At 38.9% G+C, this 25,414-nt stretch overlaps 1 protein-coding gene across 1 annotated transcript in view; it reads right to left on the reverse strand.

Moving 5' to 3' along the window:
- AGBL4 (AGBL carboxypeptidase 4) overlaps nt 1-25,414 on the reverse strand; it is a 1,011,660-nt gene that overhangs the window by 276,365 nt on the left and 709,881 nt on the right. The window contains exon 6 of the mRNA XM_039885641.1: nt 16,991-17,030. Within this exon, the coding sequence (XP_039741575.1) occupies nt 16,991-17,030 (40 nt within the window). The remainder of the gene's footprint in view (nt 1-16,990; nt 17,031-25,414) is intronic.

Genomic DNA, 25,414 nt, shown 5'->3' on the forward strand with positions numbered 1-25,414 from the left:
ATTGATCTAGTATGAACTTCTCATTTTACAGGTAGGAAACAGAAAGAGTGAGAGAGGTGAAATGACCGCCCTTGAGTCCTAACGAGTTCATAGCAGAGCTGGAACTCTCTACATGGAGCACTTTTCTCTATTATTGATTGGGCAGATCCAGTGAGTCAAATTATGACGCAGCATTCTCTTCTGCTTCTTCCTGATTCCCATTTTTGGGTAACATATATTGAATAGTATATTTATTATAAGCCATGTATACCTTACAGTGTTTGTGGGTTAGTCCTCACAACTGTCCTGTGAGGAAGGTCGTATTCCACCTAATCTGTAGAGCTCATTATTCTCCACCTCCTGCCCTGCGCACCAGCCATTCCTGTCCTTGTCAGGCTGTCCGCTCATCTTAGTTTGTTCGTCCTGTTCATTTGTTGCTTTTAATGAACACTTTTTAAATCTTCTGATCTCATACCAGTGATCATTCCCTTCTTTAAACTCATGCACTAACTGACCTCTCATGTTCAAAGTCATATATTCTACGCCCAAAAGACAGAGATTGATAAACACCCTGTAATCCTGCCTTTGTATATGCCGTCCTCTTAGCTTCACCCGTCACCCTCTGTGCCTCTGCTTTCACCTTTGTGGTAAATTCCTGTGCATCCTTTAAGACCCGACTGATATTAAGTTATGGTATTTACTCATAAAGGTTTTTGTGAAGGTTAAGCGAGTAAATATAGCAAAAGTACTTAGAACAGTACCTGGCATACAGTATATACTCAGTAAGTGTTGCTTATTATGGTTTTCACTGTTTCTGCAGCATAGTCTAGAGTATTTGGTCGGGTGGAAGCCAGTGTAGCAGGAGGCCCAGCATGTTACAGGCCTGATCTGCCTCATTTCCTTGAGAGTATTGGCTTAAGAGGTATAAACTCCTTTGGTTATCAGCAATGTGAGACCAGCAACCCGGGAGATACCAGAAAGGACCTCAGGCCAAAAAATACATTATTTAGACCAAACTTTTGATTGTGTCCTGCAGCCCCACACCCCATCCCACAGTAAGTAAAAGAAGATAATCATTTGTACTTTAAAAAGAAGGAGCTTTCTATACCCAGGTTATGGTGAATCTCCCCAATGCTAGTACATGGTAAATACTCAACAAATTTGTAGATCAAATGAATGATGGGTGGCAAGACATAAGGAACAGACTTTGCAGTCAGTGTGCTCAGCCACTTAAAACCTGGGTGATTCTGAGTGAATTACACAACCTATCTAAACTTTAGCTGCTGCTTCTCCAAAATGGGGTAAAAATATTTACAATAACAGGATGGTAATTAGGATTTAGACAATTATACAATATGTAGTACCTAGCACAGTAGAGTACTCTGTGAGGAAGACCCTCAATATTAATTCCATGTGTCATCTACAAATTGAGTGCAGGGACTCTGGTCTATAAATGCCTTAAGGATAGAGTGTGTCCTATTTGTCTCTTTATACCTAGTTTTTGAAGCAAAATAACATTTAAGAAATATTTACTAGCTTCAATTGAATTGACTTCGATAGAAATGAAATTAGATGATCTTTTAGATTCCTCTCAGTACTAACACAGAAGTTGGCGCATGATCTGTGTTCATAAACGCTTGTAGAATATAGTTCTATAGTGGCCTGATTCCAGGATTCCATTAATGGAAAAGCGTGTAATTCTCAGAGGGGCACTAGAGGCAGGGCCACATATGCACTCACTGCTGGCATTGTCTCATCGGAAGAGCTGCCACTTGTAGCTACGAACTGTTCCATACCCTCTTTCTCAGAGGAAAAAAAAGTGGCACTGATAAATCCATTGTGCCCCTCCTGCATTTATATGGAGAAAAAGATTCTAATTTTCTGCCGTGGACCCAGGGCACACTCAGAAATCACTCCTTGTCCTATTCAGGCCTGGCCTGTGTTGTTCCTGCTGGGTAGCATGAAAACCATTGCTCTTTTTTCCCATCTTGTTAGCTTCCCTTTGAAGTCCCCTTCCTTGTCCCAGCAACACTGAATGGACTACATTTTCAAACATCCGAGTCATTATCTCATTGTTCTAAATGGCATATTTCTGCCGCCAGCCCTGTAACTGCTCTCCTTTAGGTGAGTCCTGAGGAATTTCATGGCCTTAATGAGTACATCAATTATTGTTCGTGAAAGAGCTGATGTTGCCTTAAAGGTTATTTGAAGGTTGATTGCTATCTCAGCGCTTATATCTAGCAAATCTATCTCAGCCTTATGAATGCATTTGACCTTTTTATAGGTACAGGAGAAAAATAACAGAATAAAAGTTAATTTAGACCTCTATAATACAACTTTTTTTTTTTTCTGAAAGAAATGAAAGGGCATTGAAATCGATACCTGCGCAATAACATGCTGATGAATGTTGGGACCCAATTTTCTCATTTTGCTAACTCAAGATTGGGAATTCTGAATAGTTTTCAATCCTGCATTCTTTGGGCACTGTGAAGTCTGCCGTATTGTGTCCACACAATGCTGCTGCACACTCATTATGGGAGTACCAGTGGTTCTGAAAAGGTCAGTTAGTTAGAAATGTCAGCATTCAATGGAGCCGCATAGACCTGTGTGTGCACGGATCCAATTAGAGCAGCCAGGCACCACCAGTGTACGCAGGAATCCTAATGAGAAAGTAGAGGGAAAGGGGAGGGACCTTTTTTCTTTCTTTCTTCTTCTTATCCAAAAGAAACGGAGGTTGCTTTTCAAACACCCTACAGGGGCTTGTTTAAACTTTACTAAACACCACTTAGGCTCTAGGTAGGCTGAGAGGGGAACCTCAGCTTCTGCAAAGGCTAGAACAGCCAGATGTTGAAGAGAAAGTAATGAAACAGGCGGGAACAATACTTCAGACTTAAGCCCGAAGGAATGGGTTAGGATACCCATTCACAAGACTTCCTTAGGTTGATAGCTGACTAAGAGGAAAATATTCTAAATAATTTCTAGGCCCCTACTATGTGCCAGGTCTCGTGATTAAAAACTAGCCTTTGTCATTTTTGACAAATATAAACCACTTAGACAAGCAGGTGTTAGGTGTGCATAAAAACCTGTATGTATATATTGGCTGATGTTTCTTGAATTTACTGTACCAGTGCATCTCAATTTCTAATCTATCACAAACTGATATTTGAGAAAAGTCCACTGATCATAAACTTGGATACTGCAGAGATGTCAAACTGATATTAGAGATTCTACTTTCTCTCAACTTCTATGTTTAGCTCATTGTGGACAAACAGTTTACACACTGGTAGCAGTCCGTGGACAAAGCTTTGAGTAGCACTGCTTTGACTACCTGTCATTTGTTTGTTTTTAATTGCTGCTCCTCACCTTCACTGGTCTCTACTATTTTGTACTGAAAATTATATTGGGCTCTCTTTTCTGGTTCAATCACTGTGTAATTCTTTAAAACATTTTTTGATATTTGTCTTTTGGCACCATAGTCTCCTCCCAGAGTTAGAACCCTTTACCAGCAGCCCCTGTCTGAAGTTGCATGGACTAACCAGCCCAAAACAACAAACAAAACCCTGGGTAATTTTGTTACAAGTAATCCAGGGAACATACTTTCAGAAGAAATAAAGGATTTTACAGGGAACCACACTGTTGGATTTCTAGGCTCTGGAGGTGGTGATGACCTGCTTGGTTCTAGGCTCCAGATATTCCGGCAGCCCATCCCTTTAACTGAGGCCACTTAGCGCCCCTTTCAGCCTGTAAGATCCCAGGATCATTCTGGCTTTGTCAGGTAAGGGGAGGGACAGTGGATATAAGCAGTGTTGGATTAGTAAATTAGAGAGTGGGGATTCGTGTCTGCTTTTGTTCTGATCTTCACCCCTAATTTTCTGCATCTAGATCTTTGTCTCAGGCTCCATGACTGTTTCTCATTCTAATACTCATTTCTGCAGTAAACTTGTCCTTTTCTCATTCAGTTTTTCTTTTAATATCTTTACAAACTCTGGATGAATCCACACCTGTAATTAGGAAGGCGGTTGAGAAATCAAAAGTCCATTGGATACTGAGTCTGAAAACCTGAGTTCAAGCTCTGACTTCTTTAATTACAAGCTTTTGTGAACTTAGGCAAATCTTGTTTCTTTAAGGTAAAGATGGCTACTTCACAGGGTTGTTTTGTTGTTTGAATAAAGTATTGGATGCAAAATCACTTTGACATTGTAATGTGCTATATCAAAGCCAGTGGTGGTGGTGGTCAGGACTGTTGCTATTGTTATCCCCCATCCAGTGGAGAAAAGGTGGTTAGGTTGCCCCTCCTCCGAACCTTCAGGGAAGAAGGAAAGAAAGATCTGGGAATTTGGAGTATAAAAGTTGAGAATCAGAGGACTTAGTGGAAACAACATGAGCTTGTTCCTGAGACAGCCCCAGTCTGTTAACCCTAGAGAACAAAACATGAGCAGAGGCCAGAGCACGGTGGGGAGTTAGTGATCAGATCCTGATCTCTAAGGTAGTGTAGTGAAGGGATATAAGATGCTCCCTAGTGTATCATCTACAGCTGGAACTCAGCCCACCTCACAAACTAATATAAAGACACTTGATATGGAATAAGCAAGTTTGAGTTCCCCTAAAAGCAGCTGGAAAACACCAATTCTCTTTTCATCACTGTAATTAAAAACTCTTCTCTAAAAAGCTGATCTTCTGCATAATCTTTACCATAAAGGAAACTTTCTGAAGAACACATCTGGCCATCCATCCAAGAATGGAACTCAGACGAGCTGGGCTGATTCCTCCCTTATTTTTTGTTTCTAGAAAGAAGTGTATCAGGCTTAGGAGACAATGCTTCAGCCATTATTTGGAGGAAAGGAAATTGCACTGCAGTGCCAAACACAGACCCTACTGACATTTCATAGCTGGGGCTAGGTTAGTGAAAAAAAAAATAGTAGTTTTCTGTGATGACCATCCTCAAAGAAGGACATCCCACAACAACATGAGCACTTCCAAGGTTATGACGTCTGCCAGTCACATTATCTCCTCTAACACTCAGAACGACTCGTGAGGTCAATATCATTAGCTTTATTTCAGGGATGAGAGAGCTGAAACTGTTAGAGGTTTTATTTTGCCTAAAATTGTATAAAGAATAAATGGTCGAGCTGAGATTTGAACCCTAGTCTAGCTGATCTCAAAATTTCTGCTGTATGCTATCTAGAATTTTTCTTTCCTTCCTTCCTTCCTTCCTTCCTTCCTTCTTTCCCTTTTATGTCTCTCCTTTTTTGTCATAGAGAGACTTTATTTTTCTGTCCCGATAGTGCTGTGTAAGCCCCAGTAATGGCAGGTCAGTAAATCTTGCTAAGGGCAAATTCTCACATTCTTCAAGCCTACCCTCATCACTGTCTTTAATGTTTTAGGCCAGAGCATGAAAGATATGCACCACCCTCTATGAGATTCTATTGTATCCTTAGTATCTAGGAAATTCAAGTACATGTACATGGATCATATCTTGCCTCAACTTAATGGTTGCTCAATATCCATTTACCAAGAATGCAAAGAGCTATGATATAAACTGAATATTGGGGCATATAGCCTTCTTTCTCTAAATGAGAGATCTTATATTTCTCAATCTAGTGAGCCAAAAATATTTCTCACTTTTATGACCAAGGCATAATTTGGTCATATGTTAGGATAGAAAGATACAGATAGACGAATGCAGCTATTTACTTATAGAAGAAACAGTAGCTAGACGATTCTCAGTACTTTTCCTGGAAAACCCTGCCAATCTCAAAAAGCCAGGCCATTATTCATATATCTTGGGAGTAAGAGGAGAACACTTGAAGGAATGAGGAAAGGTAAATGGGTCTGAAAAGAACCAAAGATATAGTACAGATGCTCCTCAACTTATAATGAAATTATATCCCAATAAACCCATCGTAACTTGAAAATATCATAACTTGAAAATGCATTTAATATGCCCAACCTATCGAATATCATAGCTTAGCCTAGCCTACCTTAAACGTGCTCAGAGCACAATATCCAAAAAATACTGGCAACATAGTACACTGTAGAATATCAGTTATTTGCTTTTTGATTGTATGCCTGACTGGGAGCTGCTGGCTCATTGCCATTGCCCCAGCATCATGAGAGAGTATCTTATTGCATATTGCAAGCCTAGGAAAAGATCAAAATTTAAAATTCACAGTACATTTTCTACTGAATGTGTATCACTTTTGCACCATTGTAAAGACAAAAAAATGTAAGTTGAACTATTGTAAGTCAGGGACCTTCTGTATTGATTATCATAATCCTCATCATTAGCATTTTGGTAGCCAGCCTCCAAGACGGCCCTTAAGTGATTCTCCTTGTATATGCTCCTCACACAGTGACTAGGCTGATCTGTACAGCTAATAGGATATCATAAAATGATAGAGTATGACTTCCCCGGCTATAACATAAAAGACATTGCAGTTTCTACCTTGCTCTCTCTTGTATTAGTCCCTCTTCAGCAAGTCAGCTGCCATGTTGTGAGGGTACTCAAGCAGCCCTATAGAACAGTCTCTGTGGCAAGGAACTGAGGCCTCCTGCCAAAAGCCAGCACCAACTTGCCAATCCATGTGAGTAAATCATCTTGAAAGATGATCTTCCAATTCCATTCAAGTCTTCAGATAACCAGAGCCTTGTCTGACATCTTAACTGCAACTTCAGGAGAGATACTGAGCTGAACCTATCCAGTTAAGCTGCTACTAGAATCCTGATCTACACAAACTGTGAGATAATAAACATTTATTATTGTTTGAAACTGCTAAGGACTGGGGTAATTTGTCATGAAGCAATGCAATCACAATAACAACTATTTATTTAAAATCTATTATGGGTAATGCATTTTACTATACTAGCCACTCTCCATATATCTAATCTTCACAAAGTTATAAAAAGTATTATTATCATTCTGCTCTTACAGATGGTAAAAAGGAAATAAGCTACAGAAAAGCTTATAGACTTCCCAAGGTCAAACTCATAATGACCCATCACAGAATGAGAAGCAATAGAGCAAACTGAGTTAACAGAAGGAAAACAGACTGGGTCCTATGACCCCTATATAAAGATGAACAGAAAAGAAGATATATTTCTGGATTATCTATTTACATGAACCAATGATTACCTATTTTTGCTTAAGCTAATTTAGCTTTTGATTAAAGATTCCTAATTATACAGTGCTGTGCCTTAATCCTATCTTTTATGTTGTGAATTCCGGTTCTTCTAGGCCTAGGGCCTGCATTCTATCTGATGGCCAAAGTCTTGCCAGTTCCTTTCTTACTGACTTCTCTCATGCTGATCAGCTATGGCACTTTTGCAAGCCACACCTCCAAATTCCCCTTCCCAGAGCTCAGCCCAACCTTCTGGATGTTCTAAAATGGGACCCTTGACTCTTTCCCATTAGCCTCCTCAACTGAGTCTTGGGATATGATATTCTATATAGATTTCCCAGAACAAATATCCTAGGAACATACTACTCAGGTTGTCTCCTGGAGACCTTGAGAACAAACGTGTTTCTCTCTGCCTTTATATGTTTCTCAGATTCTGGAATTTGTTTAAATAGATTTAATAAATTTCCTGAGAAACACTCAATGCTGTTGTTTTTCATCGTTGACATGAGAAGTAGGTTGAGGAGGGGGGATAGAAGTGGGAGTGTAGATTGATATAATCTTTCTGGAAAATGAGTAGGCAATAAGTCTCAATAACTCTTTAAATATATTAATGCTCTTTGGCCCAGTAATTCTACTTTTAAAATATACAGTACATATATATATATAACTTATGCAAAAGAAGTAAAAAGCTTTTTTTCACAAATAAGTTTATGGTAGAGTTATTTATAAGAGAAAAACATCTGGAAATAATACAAATATAAAACAATAGGACATATATTTTTATAAACCAGGTTACATATAAAAGATGGAAGATACTAGAGCTTTTAAAAATAAGTATGCCTTTAAAATGCTTATAAAATGCTCATGGATTTAGTAATTCTACCCTTAGTAATCTATTTGAACATAACTTAAAATGTAGACAAAATATATACACAAAGATTAATAAGTTATTCATAAGGTAAAAAACCAGAATAAAGTTAAATATCCAGCATTACTGGCATGGGAAAATATTTCTGTTGTAATATTAAATGAAAAATCAGGATATAATTTTATATCTATATGATCTAAACTATGTAAAACAAAATTATACATGCATTAAAAAGGCAAAGAAGTAGATGTGTTAAAATATTAAACAGTGATTGCCTCTGGGAGACAACTGATATTTTCATCTTTATAACTTCTCTGTGTTTTTCAAAATTTGTTCCATGGGCATGTGCAATTTTTTAATAGAGAAAATTATTATAAAAAGATGGTAAGTATGTAAACTACATAGCAACATGAAGATTGTTTATGAAATAATGTAAGTGAAAAAAGATGTATATAAAAATTTACTGTGATTGCAATTATGTAAATATGTTTCTGCTTATAGACAAGAACTGCAAGGGAAAATGTATAAATAGAATTAGGTTTTGTATTGTGCTAAGGCTGTGGGATTAGAAGTAATTTATTTTTCTCTCTAAAGATCTCTTTAAAGTAGTTTTAATGATGTGTATGTGTTCTTTAGACCATCCTCCCTGTGCACATCCACTGTGCTGCTAACTTTCTGGCTGAGAGGCCGGGAGTCCTTCGGCTTCGCCTTGCTCCTGGTACTAGCCACTCTGGACTGGCTCCGCAAGCTGTGTTGGCTCTAAAAGTGGCCAAAAGGCAGTAAAAATGGCTAACTTGGACTTTCTAGGTCCTTTTGTCTCCAGAGGGGCTAAATTTACATCATGGGGACTTTAATTGGAGACAAAACAAAATTGTCATGCAGTGGCCAGCAGGCTCAGTCTACAACCATTTAATACAGGTATCGTTTTAACAATGTTAGCAGGAGGTTTAAAAAAAAATCTTTGTGGATTTTTGCAATCAGGGACAAATCTAGCTGTGATTTTTTTTTTTTCTGGAGGTTTCCATGATATCTTAAGAAATCAATTGTCTCCTCAGGACATAGCCTAGCTAGTGGAAAAGTCTCAGTCACTATGCTATCCCTGACATTTCATGCTTTCCTCATCCTCGGCAAAGTGGGTCAGCATGAATTCTGTATGAGAAAGAAGACTCCATAGGCTAGTATCACAAATGATGTGATATTTATATGTAACAGTGGAAAAGGCAAAGGGCTTAGAATGAGACAGATCTGGATTTAAATCCTGACTCCATCACTTATTAACAGTGTTCATGTGGGTAGGTCACCTAATCATGCAACACCTTTGCTTTTCCATCTGCAAAACAAGAAAGATGATACCTATCTTATGAGACAGCATGGAGAATTATGTGAAAAATATATGTAAGGCACCTGAGTACCAGTATTAGATAACTTCCTAATGCTATCTTTTTAGTGTATGCCATCAAAAAGCTATAACCATTTGACGAGGGTGCCAAAATAATTTAATGGAAGAAGAACAATCTTTTCAACAAATGCTTCTGGGAAAACTGGAGAGCTATATTCAAAAGAAGCAAGTTGGATTCCTACCCAATATCACATAAAAAATTAACTCATAGGAGAACATCTTTATGACCTTGGGTTAGGCAATGTTTTCTCAGCTATGATACCAGAAGTACAAGCAACAAAAGAAAAAAATAGATAAATTGAACTTCATCAAAATTAAAAACTTTTCTGCTTCAGAGGATATCAAGCAAGTGAAAAGACAATCCACAGAACAGGAAAAAATATTTGCAAATCACATATCTGATAAAAAACCTTGTACCTGGAATACATATTTTAAAACTCTTACAACTCAACAATAAAAATATAAATATAACCTAAATAAAAATGGATAATGAGAAATAATTTGACTAAACATTTCTCCAAATAAGATATACAAATGACCAGTAAGCATATGAAAATATGTTCAACATCATGCAAATCAAAACCACAATGGGAAATGCAAAGCAAAACCACAATGAGATACCACTTTGTACCCACTAGGATAACTATAATCAAAGGACAGATAATAACAAGTGTCAGAGAGGATGTGGAGAAATTGGAAGCATCCTACATTGCTGATGAGAATGTAAAATGGCACAGCTACTTTGGAAAACAGTTTGGCAGTTTCTCAAAATGCTTATCCTAACATTTACCATATGACCCAGCAACTCCATTCTTAGGTTTATATCCAAAAGAATTAAAAACACATGTCTACACAAAACTTGTACACAAATTTCCATAGCAGCATTACTCATAACAGCCAAAAAAATGGAAACAACTGAAATGGCCAATAGATGAATGGATAAACAAATTGTGATATATCCATACAATGCAATATCATTCAGCAATAAAAAGAAATAAAGTACTGACACATGCTATTAAATAGATAAACCTTGAAAACATCATGCTAAATAAAGAACAGTCACCAAACACCACATGCGAAATGTCCAGAATAGGCAAATCCTTAGAAATAGAAAGTAGATTATGGTTGTCAGGACATGTGGGAAGGCAGAAATGGGAAATGACTTGGGGAGGGAATGGGTATAGAATTTATTTTTGAGGTGATGATAATGTTCTGAAATTAGTGGTGATGGTTGCACAACTCTGAATAAACTGAAAACTACTAAATAGTGTACCTTAAAAGAATGAATTTTATGACGTGTGAATTAAATCTCAATAAAGCTTTTGTTGTTGGTGGTGTTGTTTTTCAAACTATGACCGGCACTTTTAACTTTATGGTGGGAACATTAAAATTTTTCTAAAAGTGTGGTAAAGTATATTCATCATTGTCAAATATTCTAGTTCTTCTCACTAGTTTTATCCTGTAGTAAGATTCTCCTATGGTAAAATTCTACATCTCTACTTTGTTGAATTTAGGAATAGTCATATAAGTTGCTTTAACCAAGGAAATCTGAACAGAAATGATTCCTTCTAAAGTTTTTTATGCAGGTGCATGGCTCACCATCTCTCCCTTTTCCCTCTGTCATGATGATCCACGTGGCAGGTATTGTCAGTACCTTCCCACAGTTGCACATATTTTCCTGCACTTATAATTTCTGTACATGTAATAACATCCAATTGCTGATGCTTGCAAATCTCTCCTAGGGCCTCCTCTGGCCACTGGAATTGGCTATGTCCATACACTAAACAGACTGGATGTGTCAGGGTATTAACACACCCGCTGCCAATCCCAACCCTTTGCCTCTTGGAGGGATAAACCAAAGGCCTAACTCAAAGGCTTATTTTCCACACTGACTCCCAAGGTTCCCCAGTTTGATTAAGTCCCAGTTGCCCTCGGTGGTAGCTTGCTCGATAATGACTTTCTTGGCTTTCTTCCTTTTCCTGCATCATTTCCCTACCCCTACCCAGGTCTCTGGGATTACCTCTCAAATGAACTACTTGCACTAAATCTTCATCTCAAGGTCTGCTTCTTAGGAAACACAAACTAAGACACCTAGCAATGTTCCAAACAGAGGATACTTAGTCAGCCCTGGGTGCCAAGGTAAAGATGATATGGAGCAGAGCTGACTCCAATCCATGAAGAACATGTACCTAAAGTGAAAAATCAACCTTTGTTTTTAAGCCTCTGCAATTTTGATGTTATTGTTCCATTAGTGTATCTTAGCCTATCATGACTGGTACACTATGTATATTTTCCATTAGTAATTCTTACTCTAGGAATTTTTCCTAAAGAAATAATTAGAGATGCCCATGAAAATCTTTATATAAGAATGTTCTTTGTGATGTTATTTATAATTAAATAATTGTGGATAATTTAATACACAATGAGAGAATTAAAATATAATAGAATGCTTTCAGCTATATAAAACTCTCTCTTAGAGAATATTAGCACCGAAAAATGTTCACACTATATTCATATAGCAGTTTATATAGTATCATTCTAATTTTATTTTGAAAATTATATATGTATTTGTATATACATACTAACAGTCTCTCTTCTCAGTCTGGTGGTTAGGGTTTACTTGGATAGGAAAAAGTACTTCCTTATATTGCCTCCCTTCTTTGAAAAGGTTACAGGAGAATAAACTTTCCAAAAAGTAAGGAAGAAACTATAATTGGATTCTGGGGCAAATGACTACATAAGGTCATGCTTCAATAAGCCCATTTATTTCCATCAAATAGTAATATTAAATAATAAATGGAAAAAAGAAATAAAATATATAGTTGGGCTCCAATGTGAGAGACATATATCCATGAAGTTGAAATGCACAGAAATGCAAAATGGTAAATGATCCTGAGGCTACTGACTTGCTGAGATCTGGATGTAAATACAGGCAGTAGCAGCATCCTTATCCTATTCCATAGGATAAATTCCATATTATCCTATAGAATAATAGAGACTAAAGTGATTTAATAGGAGATGAGGATCAGAGACAAGATCTGCTTAGAGCAAGGACTGAGGGTGGGGGTTCCCTGTCATCAAAAGAACCTAGGGAAAAAAGGCTGCTGCAAAACTTTCTGGGAGATAGTGTATTATAGGCCTAGGATAGTGAGGAGTATGGGCACAGGAATCAGAAGCAATGCTAAGCTATCCTGCTGACTTTTTGGTCACTGGATCTTCCATATCCCCAATATTTACCAGGTCCTAAGCTGAAGATATGGGTAGAGACAACTGCAAAAACCACTACTTAGGGAGATGTGAGCATAGTGGGAGTTTGGTGGTGGTGGTGGTGGTGGTGGGGTGGTCAGGAATGGAGAGAGAAAAAACAGAAAATTTCTTCTTCAAAGTGATTTTACAAATTAAAATTTCAAAACATGTAAAGAAATCAGAAGCTAAAAATGATACTAAACAAAATTAACAATTATAACTTGAATTCACTTCAAATGAAACTTATTTTACAGAATAGTCAAAGATTTTAAAATAAGCATACTGAGAATATTCAAAGAAACAATAAAAACAGAAAAACCGAATAAGGAATTATAAATCAGAATAGCCAGAAATAAAACAAGAACAGGTGGATATGAACAAAATTAGAAATCTTGACAGTTAAAAATATATAGTCATTGAAATATTGAAAAAGACAGAAAAAAATCTAAGTTAGATGTGGTCAAAAGGTGAATTTATGAATGCAAGTTACTTGTGGGGAACTCAGAATTAGAGCAGTAAGATAAAATGATAAAAAATGATAAGAAGTCAGGTAAGAACCATGGAAGGCCACTTGAGAGAATCCAACAATCATCTAATAGAAATTATTTAAGAAGAGAATAAAAGAAATGCAGGAAAAACAATATTTAAGGAGATAATTTACCAATAATTTCTCAGAAATAAAGACAGACATATTCTCAAGTGGAAAGTATACTCAGAGTACCAAATGGGGTAAATAAAAATAAATTCCTAACTAGATACTTCCAAGTGAAAAAGCAGAACATTAAGATTTTTAAAAACCTTGAAACCTATCCAAGAAAAGATGTTACCAAAAACAATAATGGTGGACTTCTCATCAGCATCTATGATGTCAGAAAATAATGAAAAATATCCTCAATATACAAAGGAGAGTCCTCAAATTAGAATTTATATCTAGCCAAACTATCACTCCAGAGGGAAGTCAAAATCAGGACGTATATAGATTTAGAGGGTTGCCCATGGATTCTCACTAAATTAGCTATTAAAGAATTCACTTTAGTAAGGTAACATAAGATAATCTTGGGATACAATAAACAGGAGAACACAAAAAATCATAAGCTGTGTAGGAAAGTCAATTATCTAATGATGATGGTGATGATGATGATAATAATGATAATGATAATACATTGTTTTTCTTTTTTGCAAAAGTTTAACTTAAAAGTTGGAATAAAACCAGGTGTTGACGGGGTGTTCAATAGGTAGTTAAAACATGTTAAGGCTCTTTTGGTGCTGAAAGAATGATAGAAATTTTGAATAACTGTGGACTTTGTGAGAAAATGTGTAGTCAAATATATATCCAAAGGATAACCAGTTAAGGTTAGAAAGAAAATCTGTAGCATCCAAATCTGCAGATAGGGTAAAAGAAAAAGCAGGTTATATATATATATAATGTAATCCAAAAAAAGGAAGGCCAAAAGAAAAAAAATGAATGATAAGCAGAAAGCACAAATATGGTGCAGGAATGTGTTCAAATATATCAGTAATTATAATAAATATAAATAGATTAAATTCACCTATCACAATACAGGAATTATTCAACTTTATTTTTTTTAAAAAGAAAATAATTGTGCTTTCAAAAGATAACTAGTAAAAGGTAAAGGGAAAAGCATATCTCCTTACCAATGATAAAGACGATATTAAAATTAAGATTTCTTATAAATATGAGAGTTTGGAGTTAATGCAGAGTAAGAGTGGTAGACCAATGAAATAGTACAGAGAGCTCAGAAATATCTGTGTATGGAAAAATTAATATGTGACAGATATATAATTGCTAATAAGTAAGTAAGAGAAAGGATGAATCAGTTTTTGTATGGTGCTGAGACAACAGATTATCTGTATGTAAATTAAAAAATAATTGAATAAGTAAGTAATTTAAGGACCAAAATCAGTCCTAAATCAGATAAAGACCCAAGTATGACACAAAATTAGACAATTCTTAGAAGTAAATACAGAAGAATATGATATCTAGGTAGGGAAGGATTTCTTAAATAAGTCACAAAAACAAAGCTCATAAAGCAAGAGACTGATAAATTTAACCACATTAAAATAAAAAAAAAACCTTCCATTATAATCCAAATAAAAAACCCAAGCAACAATCTGTGAGAGGATATTTGTAATGCAAATAAGTGACAAATAGATATTGAGAATAAAAAGAAACTTAATAAAAAGAAAGAACCCAACAGGAAATGGACAAAAGATATGAAAAAGTCAATTCACAGAAGAATATACCGAAGTGGCTAATAAACATATGAAAAGATACTTAATCCCACTTCTAATCGGGAAACATATTATAAAAGCAATGGGATATCATTTCACATTTATCATGACGGCTGGTAGGTAAAACTTTGTAAGTCTGACAATTCCTAGTGTTTGGGAGTCAGGGAAATGGAAACTTACATGTTGTTGTTGGAACTGTAAATTTGTTTAACTACTTAAGAAAACAATTGCCATTATGTAGTAAATTTGAAAATGCATATAATCAGTAATTCCTCTCTTAAGTATACACCCTAGAGAAGTTTTCATACTTATGCACAAGAAGAGATGCACAAAAATGCTCTTAGTAGCACTGCTTGTGATTGCAAAATACTGGAAATATCCTAAATTATGATGAACAAAATGAATAAATTGTGATTTAATCATATATGAAATACTATATAGCAGTTAAAATGAATGAAAAAGAGCTACATGTAGCTATATGAATGAATATATAATAATATAATAATATTATATGAGTAGGGGAAAAGTCACAGAATAACATTTATAGTGTGATATCTTTTACAGACATTATAAAACAACATCAGTTATATTTTCAGATACATAGATATGAAGAAACATTGAAATCATTACAGTGGTTACCTATAAGGTGAAGGGAAAGAGATGCAATCAGGTATAAGTAAAGTCTCAACTAGATTTATAAATTTTTTTAAATAAGAGACTCTTTGGCATAAATGGCATGTTGTTGATATGAAAAAGTCAAAGTGTTTCGGGGGAGGGGGAGGCAATAAATGGCCGTTCATTATATCTCTACTCTTTTCTGTATATACTAAACTATTCGCAATAAACAAAATAAGAGTTTAAGAAGATAACACAGATTGTTAAGGCTTCCAATTTCCCAACCGGCACTTTTGAAGACTCTTGGTAGGTCACACAACTGAGCCACTCTAGTTATATTAACTCATGATTTGGAATTTCTATGTATGTTAATCACAAATATGTTATACATAGCTCATTCTGATAGATTTTTCAAACTAGTTCACCTTTGTTCTTCCCAAGCCAAGTTCAAATAGCTCTATCAGGTGGAAATATAGTAATCACCTGAACTGGGTGGATCCCACTTACTTTTGTAGTCACTGTCTTATGCCTTGGTTATAGAGACCAGATAACTAGGCTTTGTGCTAGGATAGTGCCCGCACAGGGCAATTTCTCAGTCTCCTTAGAAGTGAGCCAACCAGCCCTGGGCTATAGCATCACAGGCTTGATGGAAGGCAAGGATGACATGGAACAGCCCTATTGGCTACTTAAATACTGAAATACCTTCATATTTATTGGTAATTAGTCAATTTTAGAGCCTGCCAACCCTATGGCTCCTTCCCCAGGATCCCAACACCTCAGTCTGATTATCATCAATGGGTGAAGATGAATCACATGCCCACTCTTGAATGCTCATTAACTCTGCTGTTAACTTCATCTCCTTGGATTCCAAGAGAGTACAGTATCTCTTAGTCAGTTTTGCCTCAAGTTCTCAAATCAAAATAAAATATCTTTTTGGCCAAACTAAACCGTTCAACGTATCTCTAAGCTAAATACCAGGACTAAGGGAAAAAAAGGACCTTTTAATCCATGGCCACAGCTTTGTTTGAGGACTTGACCATCTCCTAAAGGTGAGAGACAAGAGTCATCCCGACCCTCAGTTTGGAAGAACAAACTAGGTCACTTTTCCAGACTAGACCTTCATAAGCCACCTTCCCTTCATTCCACGCCACTTAGCCAAGCAGCTTCCCCATTCCCCATGATTTTAAAACTTATTTCTCAGGTGACCAAGGGACTTCCTTGACACTTGAATCCACCAAGTGATTTGGTGAGAACTTGACCCTGGAATATGCAGCAACATCAGAGTATCAGCCCTGCCATCTGCAGAGTCAAGAGGAAGCAGCAAGAGCTGAGAGGGGGAAAAGAAACTGCCTGCGGGGCAGAGGATGTGGGGAGAAGCGTCGTTCATGGCGCAAAAGAGCTGCTGTTCATTCAGGGGGTCAGAGGACGGCGGGGATTGCATTTGGATAGGCAACCAGGCATCGCTCTGGGAAATAAGGGAAAAGCCAAAGCACAAAGGCCACAACTACTCACCGGGGCTGGTTATTGTCAGGAGATCAAGCTGCCGCTGTTGCTGCAAAAGAAAACACCTTGTGAGAGCACTGATTTGAGTCAGAGCCAAACTTGTGCTTAGTGGGTCAGGGTGGACGTACAGAGGGCATGTTCAGACACCAGAGCAGAGTCTACTGTAGGTAACTTGGTGCTCACTCACAATTCTGCAGAGAGACAAAGGGAATGGGCAGCCTTTTTGTTCTTGGGCGGTCAGAGCTGAGAGGGTCTTAGAGATCTTCCACTCAAGCCTATAGTATTCTTAGGGAAAAGCCATGGGCTCACTTGTTTGTTCCAGATGGCCTTAGATTTTTCTCTGCTCATGCCAGCTGCACTGTTAAGTGTCTGATATCCTGGCAATCTTCTTTGTCTTGGGTCCTTAAGTCACTGTCACTCTCCTGATATAACTTTCTAACCAAGATATTCCTGAGCTGCTTTATTTCTTGAATTTGCTCAGCAATGCTATGACAATTTCAATTACTATCAAACTATTCCTTCTCTAAGTGATTCCTCATTGCTTCATATCACACACATTCAAGGAAAATATTTGCTGGGCACAGTAGGCTATGAAGATGAGGCTATGTGTGTTTGGAGGCAACAGGCTTTGGCTACCCCAAAGGCAGAGGTGATCAATATTTCAGGAGGCTTGCTCCCCATCACAGCATAGTCAAGGAGAAGCTCTGTTCTAGACAATGTCACAGGAATCGGAGGGTGGAAAAGTGTGTATTGGAGGTTTGGGGTGGGGAATGGTGAGCAACTTCCTTAAAAACTTAAGTTAGGATTCCTTAAGTCGACTTCCTACATTTTATTTTCCACAAATACTATTGAAAATCTGTAATGTTTTTCTTAAAAGGGGTCCAGACAAACTCCACTTTGAGAACCATTGCCATAGGCTACACATTGCAGGAGCTGATGATTACCTGGTATTTAATCTAATGGATACTTTGCCCTATTTCACTTTATCTGTATTTCCTTTTTATCTTGCCTCTGTCTTCAAGACTGGTTTCCTGAAATTCTGTTAAGGAGAAAGGAGAAGGCAGCCACATTTTTTGAGTATCAACTATAGGTGAGGCACAGTATCGGGAGCTTTGATGTGTTATTACTTTTCATACTTTTGACAATCCTACAAGGTTGGTATGGTACAGCAGAGGGACATGAGGTTTAGAGAGAAGAAATGATCTGCCCAAGACTACATCTTCATTAAATGGCAGGGCCAGAATTAGAATTCGGTCAGTGTAATCCTGCCTTGAAAGACTTAAATATGACAGTACACATAAATCATTATGGTGATGCCTGGCACTTAATAAGTGCTCAATAGAAAGAAATGTTTGTATTGATGTTATTATTCTAGAGCACGTGACCCTTGGTTTATATAAGCTACCTCTTCCCTTTTCATAAAATTATGGAAGCTTAGAGCTCAAAGGTCATTGAATCTGACCTGCTACGGAGGCAGGAATCCCCTCTGCAATGTCCCCACCAGTTGTACGAACTGCTTCTGTTTCATCCCTTTTCTTGATGGGGAACTCACTACTTATCGGTTGGGTAGCTCTTCTTTGAATGGGGTTAAAAGTTGCTTCCTTATGATATCCCCACTCTTTCTAGCTGCATCAGCCCACAGCGACAGTTCGGACAGATGAAGAAGATCTGTGTTTTCTTCTCTCCAGGCTAAATATTCCCAGTTTCTTTGTCTTTTCCTCATAAGACCTGATCTCAGCTCTCCTTACCCTGTGATCACCCTCCTCCATTTAAATGAGATCTATGTTAGTCAAAATCTCTTTAAGATCTCTACCCCTTGCTTCACTGACTTCTCATCAGCCTAAATGCAGATCTGTATCCTTTCACAGCCTTCTCAATCACACATCCTTGTTTTCTTGCCAGCTTATAAGTCATTCCAGTTGACATCAAGCAAAGTATGCAACTCCAACATGTCATTGACCTACATTGTGAACACACATCCTTGTGCTGAAATGAAACACACGCCCACGCACGTGGGCTAGAAGGAATGCTGGAGCCAGACCGCCTTCCTTCCAGAGCACAGAACTAGGCCAGTGGTACAACTGGCTCAAGCTGCCTTTGCCCAGGCCAACCTGTGTGGCTTGGCACTTTCTTCAAGCATGAAGAAAAAAATACAATGTGTCTGTTTTTCTATAAGTTCGACTTTGTGACTGCTCTTGGTGAAGAAGTTCTATTTATCTGAAAAGTGTCTATTTCCTAATGAAAGCTGTTTCTAAATGATGACTCTCTGTCTAGGGTCCAGTAGAGAAAAAAGGGAAGAAAATCTGACAGCAGCAGACATTCCTGGCTTGTGTCCTGGCTCCTCTGTGTGGCTTTGGGTAACTTACTTTATGTCTCTGGCCTCAAATTTCACACTTCTAAAATGAGCGAGAGACTGAAATACCTTCAGTGACTCTTGAGTCAAATGCAGCCAGGTACTGTGTTTGTGGGCTCCCTCTTCTGGTATAGAGAGTTCCCTGATAATCCTTGTAGCCAGGACACTGCGGGCTCAAAGGACAGAGTCAGAATTGAAAAGGGACCAATTTCAAGCTTTTCTTTCACACTGCAATTTTCAGTGCATGTATGTCTTCCTCGCTAGCTGAAGAGCATCTTAAGGGCCTGGAACATCTGTTATTCACTCCATGGCGAGAGTAGCCCTCAGTAAACATTTGCTTAAACTCAAGTGAACCATTCCTGAAATCCACATTATCCTTTCAAACCACCATGCCTTTACTTATGCTGACCTCCCATGCTTAATCTCTTATGGTCTTCACGGCAGCCCTTCCTCATTTCTCAAGACCTCCATGAGGTCGTCTCTGCACACCAACTGCCAACCCTAACCCCCTTCTCTCCCTTTTACAGAGCAGAATAAGTATTTCACATTATGGTCTTCCAATACATCTTGTAAAACATACCTTTTATCTCATGCTCTGTCTTGTTTCCTTCTCTGTTTCTCACAAGGTCCCTACTCAAGGACAAGACAATGTCCTTTCATCTGTATGTCTCCAGTGCCCAGCACAAAGGCCTGGAAGGAAAGTCTTCCAGTTCAAATGATTCAACTATTCAATTATTCTCTCTGCAGCGATGCTTTAGGTCGGAATTCATGAGCATGGGAGCATGCCCCTTCCTGTCTAGGACTTTCCCTCTGCCATGCCTTTGGAGTTCTTGCCTTTATGACTTTGCTCTCAACACTTCCTCATCCAGAGATACTGTCTATCCACCTCCTCTGGGAGACTTTCCTTCTTTTACACCCACCCACAGGACTGTGTCTTTTTGACTCCCACAGTTCCTACTGCCTGTGCCAGTCCTATGGTGATGCATTCAATCTGACCTGTTGACAAGCCCATTTAACCTGCTGACATATGTGTGCACCACCTAGTGGTCCAAGCAGATAAGTGTAGGCTATTGTTTTAACCTGCAGCCCTTAGAATAAGATTGCAAAATCTGCATGTTCTATATGCAAATAAAAACAAAAGTATACTTTAAAAAATCACTGTGCAATAATCTTTACCTAAGAAACTGGAATGTTCAAGTAATGCCCTCACAGTTCTTCAAAAATAGAAAGAATGAAATGAAAGTAAATTTCCATTACTAAACAGTCTCCCTAGTATAATCATTTGAGATTGCCAATGGAAACTGTGTGGCATTGTGAAAATAAGGCACATGAGTTGTAGAATTTGACCAATAATGTATGATCAGTTTTACATGGTGGGGGTGGGGGGGGATACTAGATATAAAGAATTACCAAATATTATAATTAGTTACCAAGAGATAAGGGGCTTTTATATGAAAATATATTATATAACTGCCTGGAAGGAAAAATATGCAATGTAGATGGAGGAAATGAAATCTGTGATCTAGGCAGGTTTCATCAGCTGGGGCTGGCAGGACTGGTGGCTGAGAGCTGAGCGGTTGAACCACTAGCCGATCAGATATTACAGTCTAAGGAAGGCAGGGCCTTCACATGTGTGGTAGCGGTCGTGTGTGGGTATGTTGCAAGTGGGGGGCATTCCTCCTCAGGTGAAGGAATTTTACACCTAGACAGAGGAAAATGTGTTCAAGTGTGCCTATATGGTCTTCCATAGACTCTTAGAGGAGTGTGGGTATACCAGGGTTGATGTACGGACTCCTGGTTGTGTACGACCCTACACCCAGCCTTCCCTGGTAGAAGTGGTGCCCCACAGACATTTAGAAGAAACCCACTTCTGTGCTTAACCTCCATGAGATGAATGCTGCATCATGACTCCATAAAGACTATTGAGGGGTGGGGGTTCCAAGGTCAACAGGAGCAATCTCTAAATATGGTGCCTGTCAGGGATGGCCAGAGCGTCTACAGTGCACACTTAAGGAATTGTCTACCAGCATCCTTGCTCCAAGAGTTACCCATATTCTTCCATGCATCTAGTGGAAGCTATTTTGTTAATACAATGTCACCCCACCTCTGGTCACAGTTGACTGTTCCAAGGGTGGAAGAACTGAAAGGTGGGCCAATTAGAAACCTTATCCAGGGATTTTGGAATTTTTGTGGGTTCAATTTATTCTCAATAAAAACTATTGTTGTTCTAAGTTAAAAAACCTATCTTTATTTTTTTTTTGTAATTGAAAACAATATATGCTTATTTTTGTCATTTTCCAAGTGTTTAGAAAATTCAAAAGTAAAAATTAATGAAATCCCACCACTGAAAGAGAACCATAGTTAGCATTTTGGTGTATTTTCTTGTCATCTGTCTCACTTGGGTATATTTAATGAGATCATATTTACATATAATAAAGTATGTTTTAATCTCGTACAACATTGTTACTTTTTTTCCGCCCCAGGCCATCTTTGGCTTGAAGCATGTGGGTGTAACTCACATATATTTATTGTCATAACTGATATATTTACTCTTACTACTGTGATTTTGTTGCTAGCCCCTTTTTCAAAGAAGGTGGCATTAATTGGCAAGACATCAGTAGGGTACCACTTGGTTATTTTGTCACAAGGAGGCAGTTTGAAAAGCCCAGTTACTGCAGCCTAGTGATGCAGATAACGTATTCTAAATCTGGAGGAGTCTTTTCCAGGCTATAATATTCAACCTGGAAGATACTCTCCTTCATATATGAAGCCCCTCTGACTGCAGTTACAGAAAGCATTTTGTAGAAAGAGCTCCAGATTCAAAATCAGAAAGATAAATGTGTGAAAACTAATTCTGTCATCTATGAGCTGTGTTATCCTAGGCATGTTACTTAAGCTAGCTGGCAATTAGGTATTTCCTCTATAACAGGAGAGTAGACTAACCTCCAGGAGCATAAACTAACCTCCAGGAGCCTGACAGGAAGGAGAAGCTGAGAGCAATAGAAAGAACCTTTCTCAACAGGGGGACAACAGACAGAGAAGGGAGCACATTGTTTGAGAGACAGGATTTCTGAGTGCAGGCTCCAGCTCTGCCCTACCTTCAGCTGAGACTTCGGGTTTCTCACCATCTGGCACCTAGCATTTTACAACAGCATCTTAAGCGGTCTCCCTGCTTCTAGTCTTGCCTCCTCCAGTTCAACCACATTGCAGCTGGAGTGAGATTTCTAGGATGCACATCTAAAAACTCATCAGGGCTCCCGCAGGATAAAAATCTAACTCCTTAGCTACTATTAGAGGACTTCCGTGACCGACCTTCTGTCTCCTGTTCTGTCAAATTCTGAGCCATGGCGGACCACTTCCAGTTCCCTAAATTTGCTGGGTTCTCACCTCTAGGTCTTTGCACATGTTGTTTCCTCTTCTTGGCAACAATCCTGCACCCATCCTACTTCACCTGGTTCATTCCTACTCGTTAATTCAGCTCTCAATTCATATGCCACCTCTACTGTAGAGTCTTTCTTGATCTGCTAAGGCTGGACTGATCATATCCTTATCCCCCTGATCGTCCCCATCAGAGCACCATCACAGTGCATTTCCCTGGCCTATTCACTCCTCCATCCTCTCTACTGGTTTTGTAAGCTCCCTGAGGGCAGGGTATGTGTCATCATTACTTCTCTCAGGGACTAGTCCAGTACCTGACGAATACATGATGTTCAATAAAGATCTGCTGATCACCTGTTATCAAGATGACAACTAGACAGGGTCCTACTGAATTGGTCATTAGAAGAGGTCTTTAGTTCATCCTCTCCTCTCTCAACACACACACACACACACACACACACACATCCACTACTCACTCACACACACACACACACTAGAATTTTTCGTAAAACCCTTTCTGTTTCTGCCTTGGGGACCTACGGACTGGGCTACAGATAATTTGGCCTTCTTCATCTGGATGGGTAATTATGAGGCTGTGGTTAAAAATGGACTTTTCATTTTGGTCACGAACTGCATCGCAATTACTTCTCAGAATAAAAAAGGGACATGGTGTTCTGGGAGCTTAGGGGCTGGTTTGATGTGTAGAGTGCTGCGTGGTAGAAGAGAATAGTCACTGATTACGTGTTCTGTTTTGCTTTCTGCGTTTCGTGCAGGATAGCTATTTGGGGAAAAGTCAGTCTTTCATGGCAGACTGGAGATGATTTAAACGAGAGCAACAGTAATCCCTGTGTATTCTCCTGTCACTCCAGAAGCCAGTTATCATGGTAAGGACCTGAGGATCAACACCTTCCAGAAACAGGAGTCACAGGGACATAGGCACACATCTGAGTCCGGGGCTCAGGCCCCTCCTTTTCCTGTACCCCTCTTGCCTGCTCAGCTCCTCCCCTCCCACAGCCATATTCATTCTCTCAGCATCTAGGGAATCTCATCTTCCCTCCCTGCACTATCCCAAGCATAATCTGTTCCTTAGAAAATATGGCAGGTGGTTCTGGCCTCTCTCTAAACCTACTACTTGTGATCTCTCTTCTCCCACCTAGCCTCCTCACTGCCTGCAGGATTGATCATTCTAAAATTAAATTTGCTCCTTTCTTAGAATAATTTAATGAACCCCATTGTATTTCTGATAAAGATGAGATTTCTTAGCTTGATATTCAAGGAGGGTGTGAAAATTTTCTACGGGTTTTGCATGCTATTTGAAAAAGCAGTTTTTATGTTTTAATATTTGGAAAACAAACAAAAGTTACCCATTATTTTTGGAACCAAACTTCAGACAATAAAGGTGGGCCTTATCCTGTTAGTCTGTGTCATAAGTAGAAGACTGACTCTCACTTGGCAGAAGGAAGGAGTGGGGAGAGCCAATCACCTCTGTGGGGGAAAAGGAGCAGGCATTAGGAGAGTTGAGAAAACACTGTCTCAAGGTCCTGAGCTCATGCCCACGCCCCACTGGAGCGGAATGCCGGCCTTCTATTTGCCTGAGCATACTGCGTGCCACCATCGTAACTGTTCACTGACCCTGCTGCTTCCTGCCCTGACGTGGCCCTCTTCCCACATCTCCTCATGCTAAACAACTGGTGTACAACACGGATTTCCCAGACAGCACTGTGCTTTTACTCTTTGATTCTTCATTTATTTATTTGTAATTCGACAGGTATCAATGGAACATCTACTCTGTACCAGGCACGTTGCCGAGGAAAGGGCGGGAAAGACACAGCCCATCTTCAAAGAGACAGCTAATAGTGAAGTGGCGAAGATGGACTTATTAAGCAAATAATCGTACAATATTAAATTATGGTAAGTGCTCCAAAGAAAAATATGGGTAAAAGTACTATGACCAGGGTTCAAAATATTCTCTCAAACCTCATCTGCTTCACTGGCTAATGCCCATATGCCACCCCAAACATCTCCCAACTACACTGTCTTCTAGGGGAATATGAGCAATGGCTGGGGCTCTGTCTCCCTTTTGGGTACCCACTCCCGCGAGGATAAAACATGCATTAGCCTTTTACCCAGGGAGAGAGTGAATATCACTCAAGGCCGAAACAGAATCTCACAACTAGGGGTTAAATCCAGCGGGAAGCAGGGTGGGGTATCAGACAAAAGCTGGGGCCGAACACGTGATATTGCTTCAATATATTTCGCTGAGTAGTTTCTGCCCCTGTACTTCCTGTTATTGGAAAGGCCAGGCAGGCTAGTGGCTTTCATCCCCAGGGCAGCTTAAAAGGAGCATTTTAGTTCAGCCCCTGGCAGCCTATACAAAAGCGGGGCAAGTGGAAATGGAGAAGAGCATATGAAACTGCAAAGACATCTTGGAAGTAGGAATACAGCAGCAGTGGCTGTAGCAGCTGCCATTCACTGAGCACTTACTGTGTGCCAATCCCCACAACCTTTTGAGGCAAGAATTATTACCCCTTTTCACAAATGAAGAAGCTGAGCGTTGAAAGGTTAGGTCACTTGCCCAAGGTCGCAGCTACTAAGTGGAAAAACCTAGATTCAAACCCATACTATTGGCCTCTGAAGCCTACGCTCAGTTAGCTGTGAGAGCAGTTAGTTGTGAGAAATGAGGAAAAATCTTGGCTGCTTCC

The sequence above is a fragment of the Pteropus medius genome, unplaced genomic scaffold (assembly GCF_902729225.1).
Source record: "Pteropus medius unplaced genomic scaffold, Ma_sr-lr_union100, whole genome shotgun sequence".
Classification (NCBI taxonomy): Eukaryota; Metazoa; Chordata; class Mammalia; order Chiroptera; family Pteropodidae; genus Pteropus; species Pteropus medius.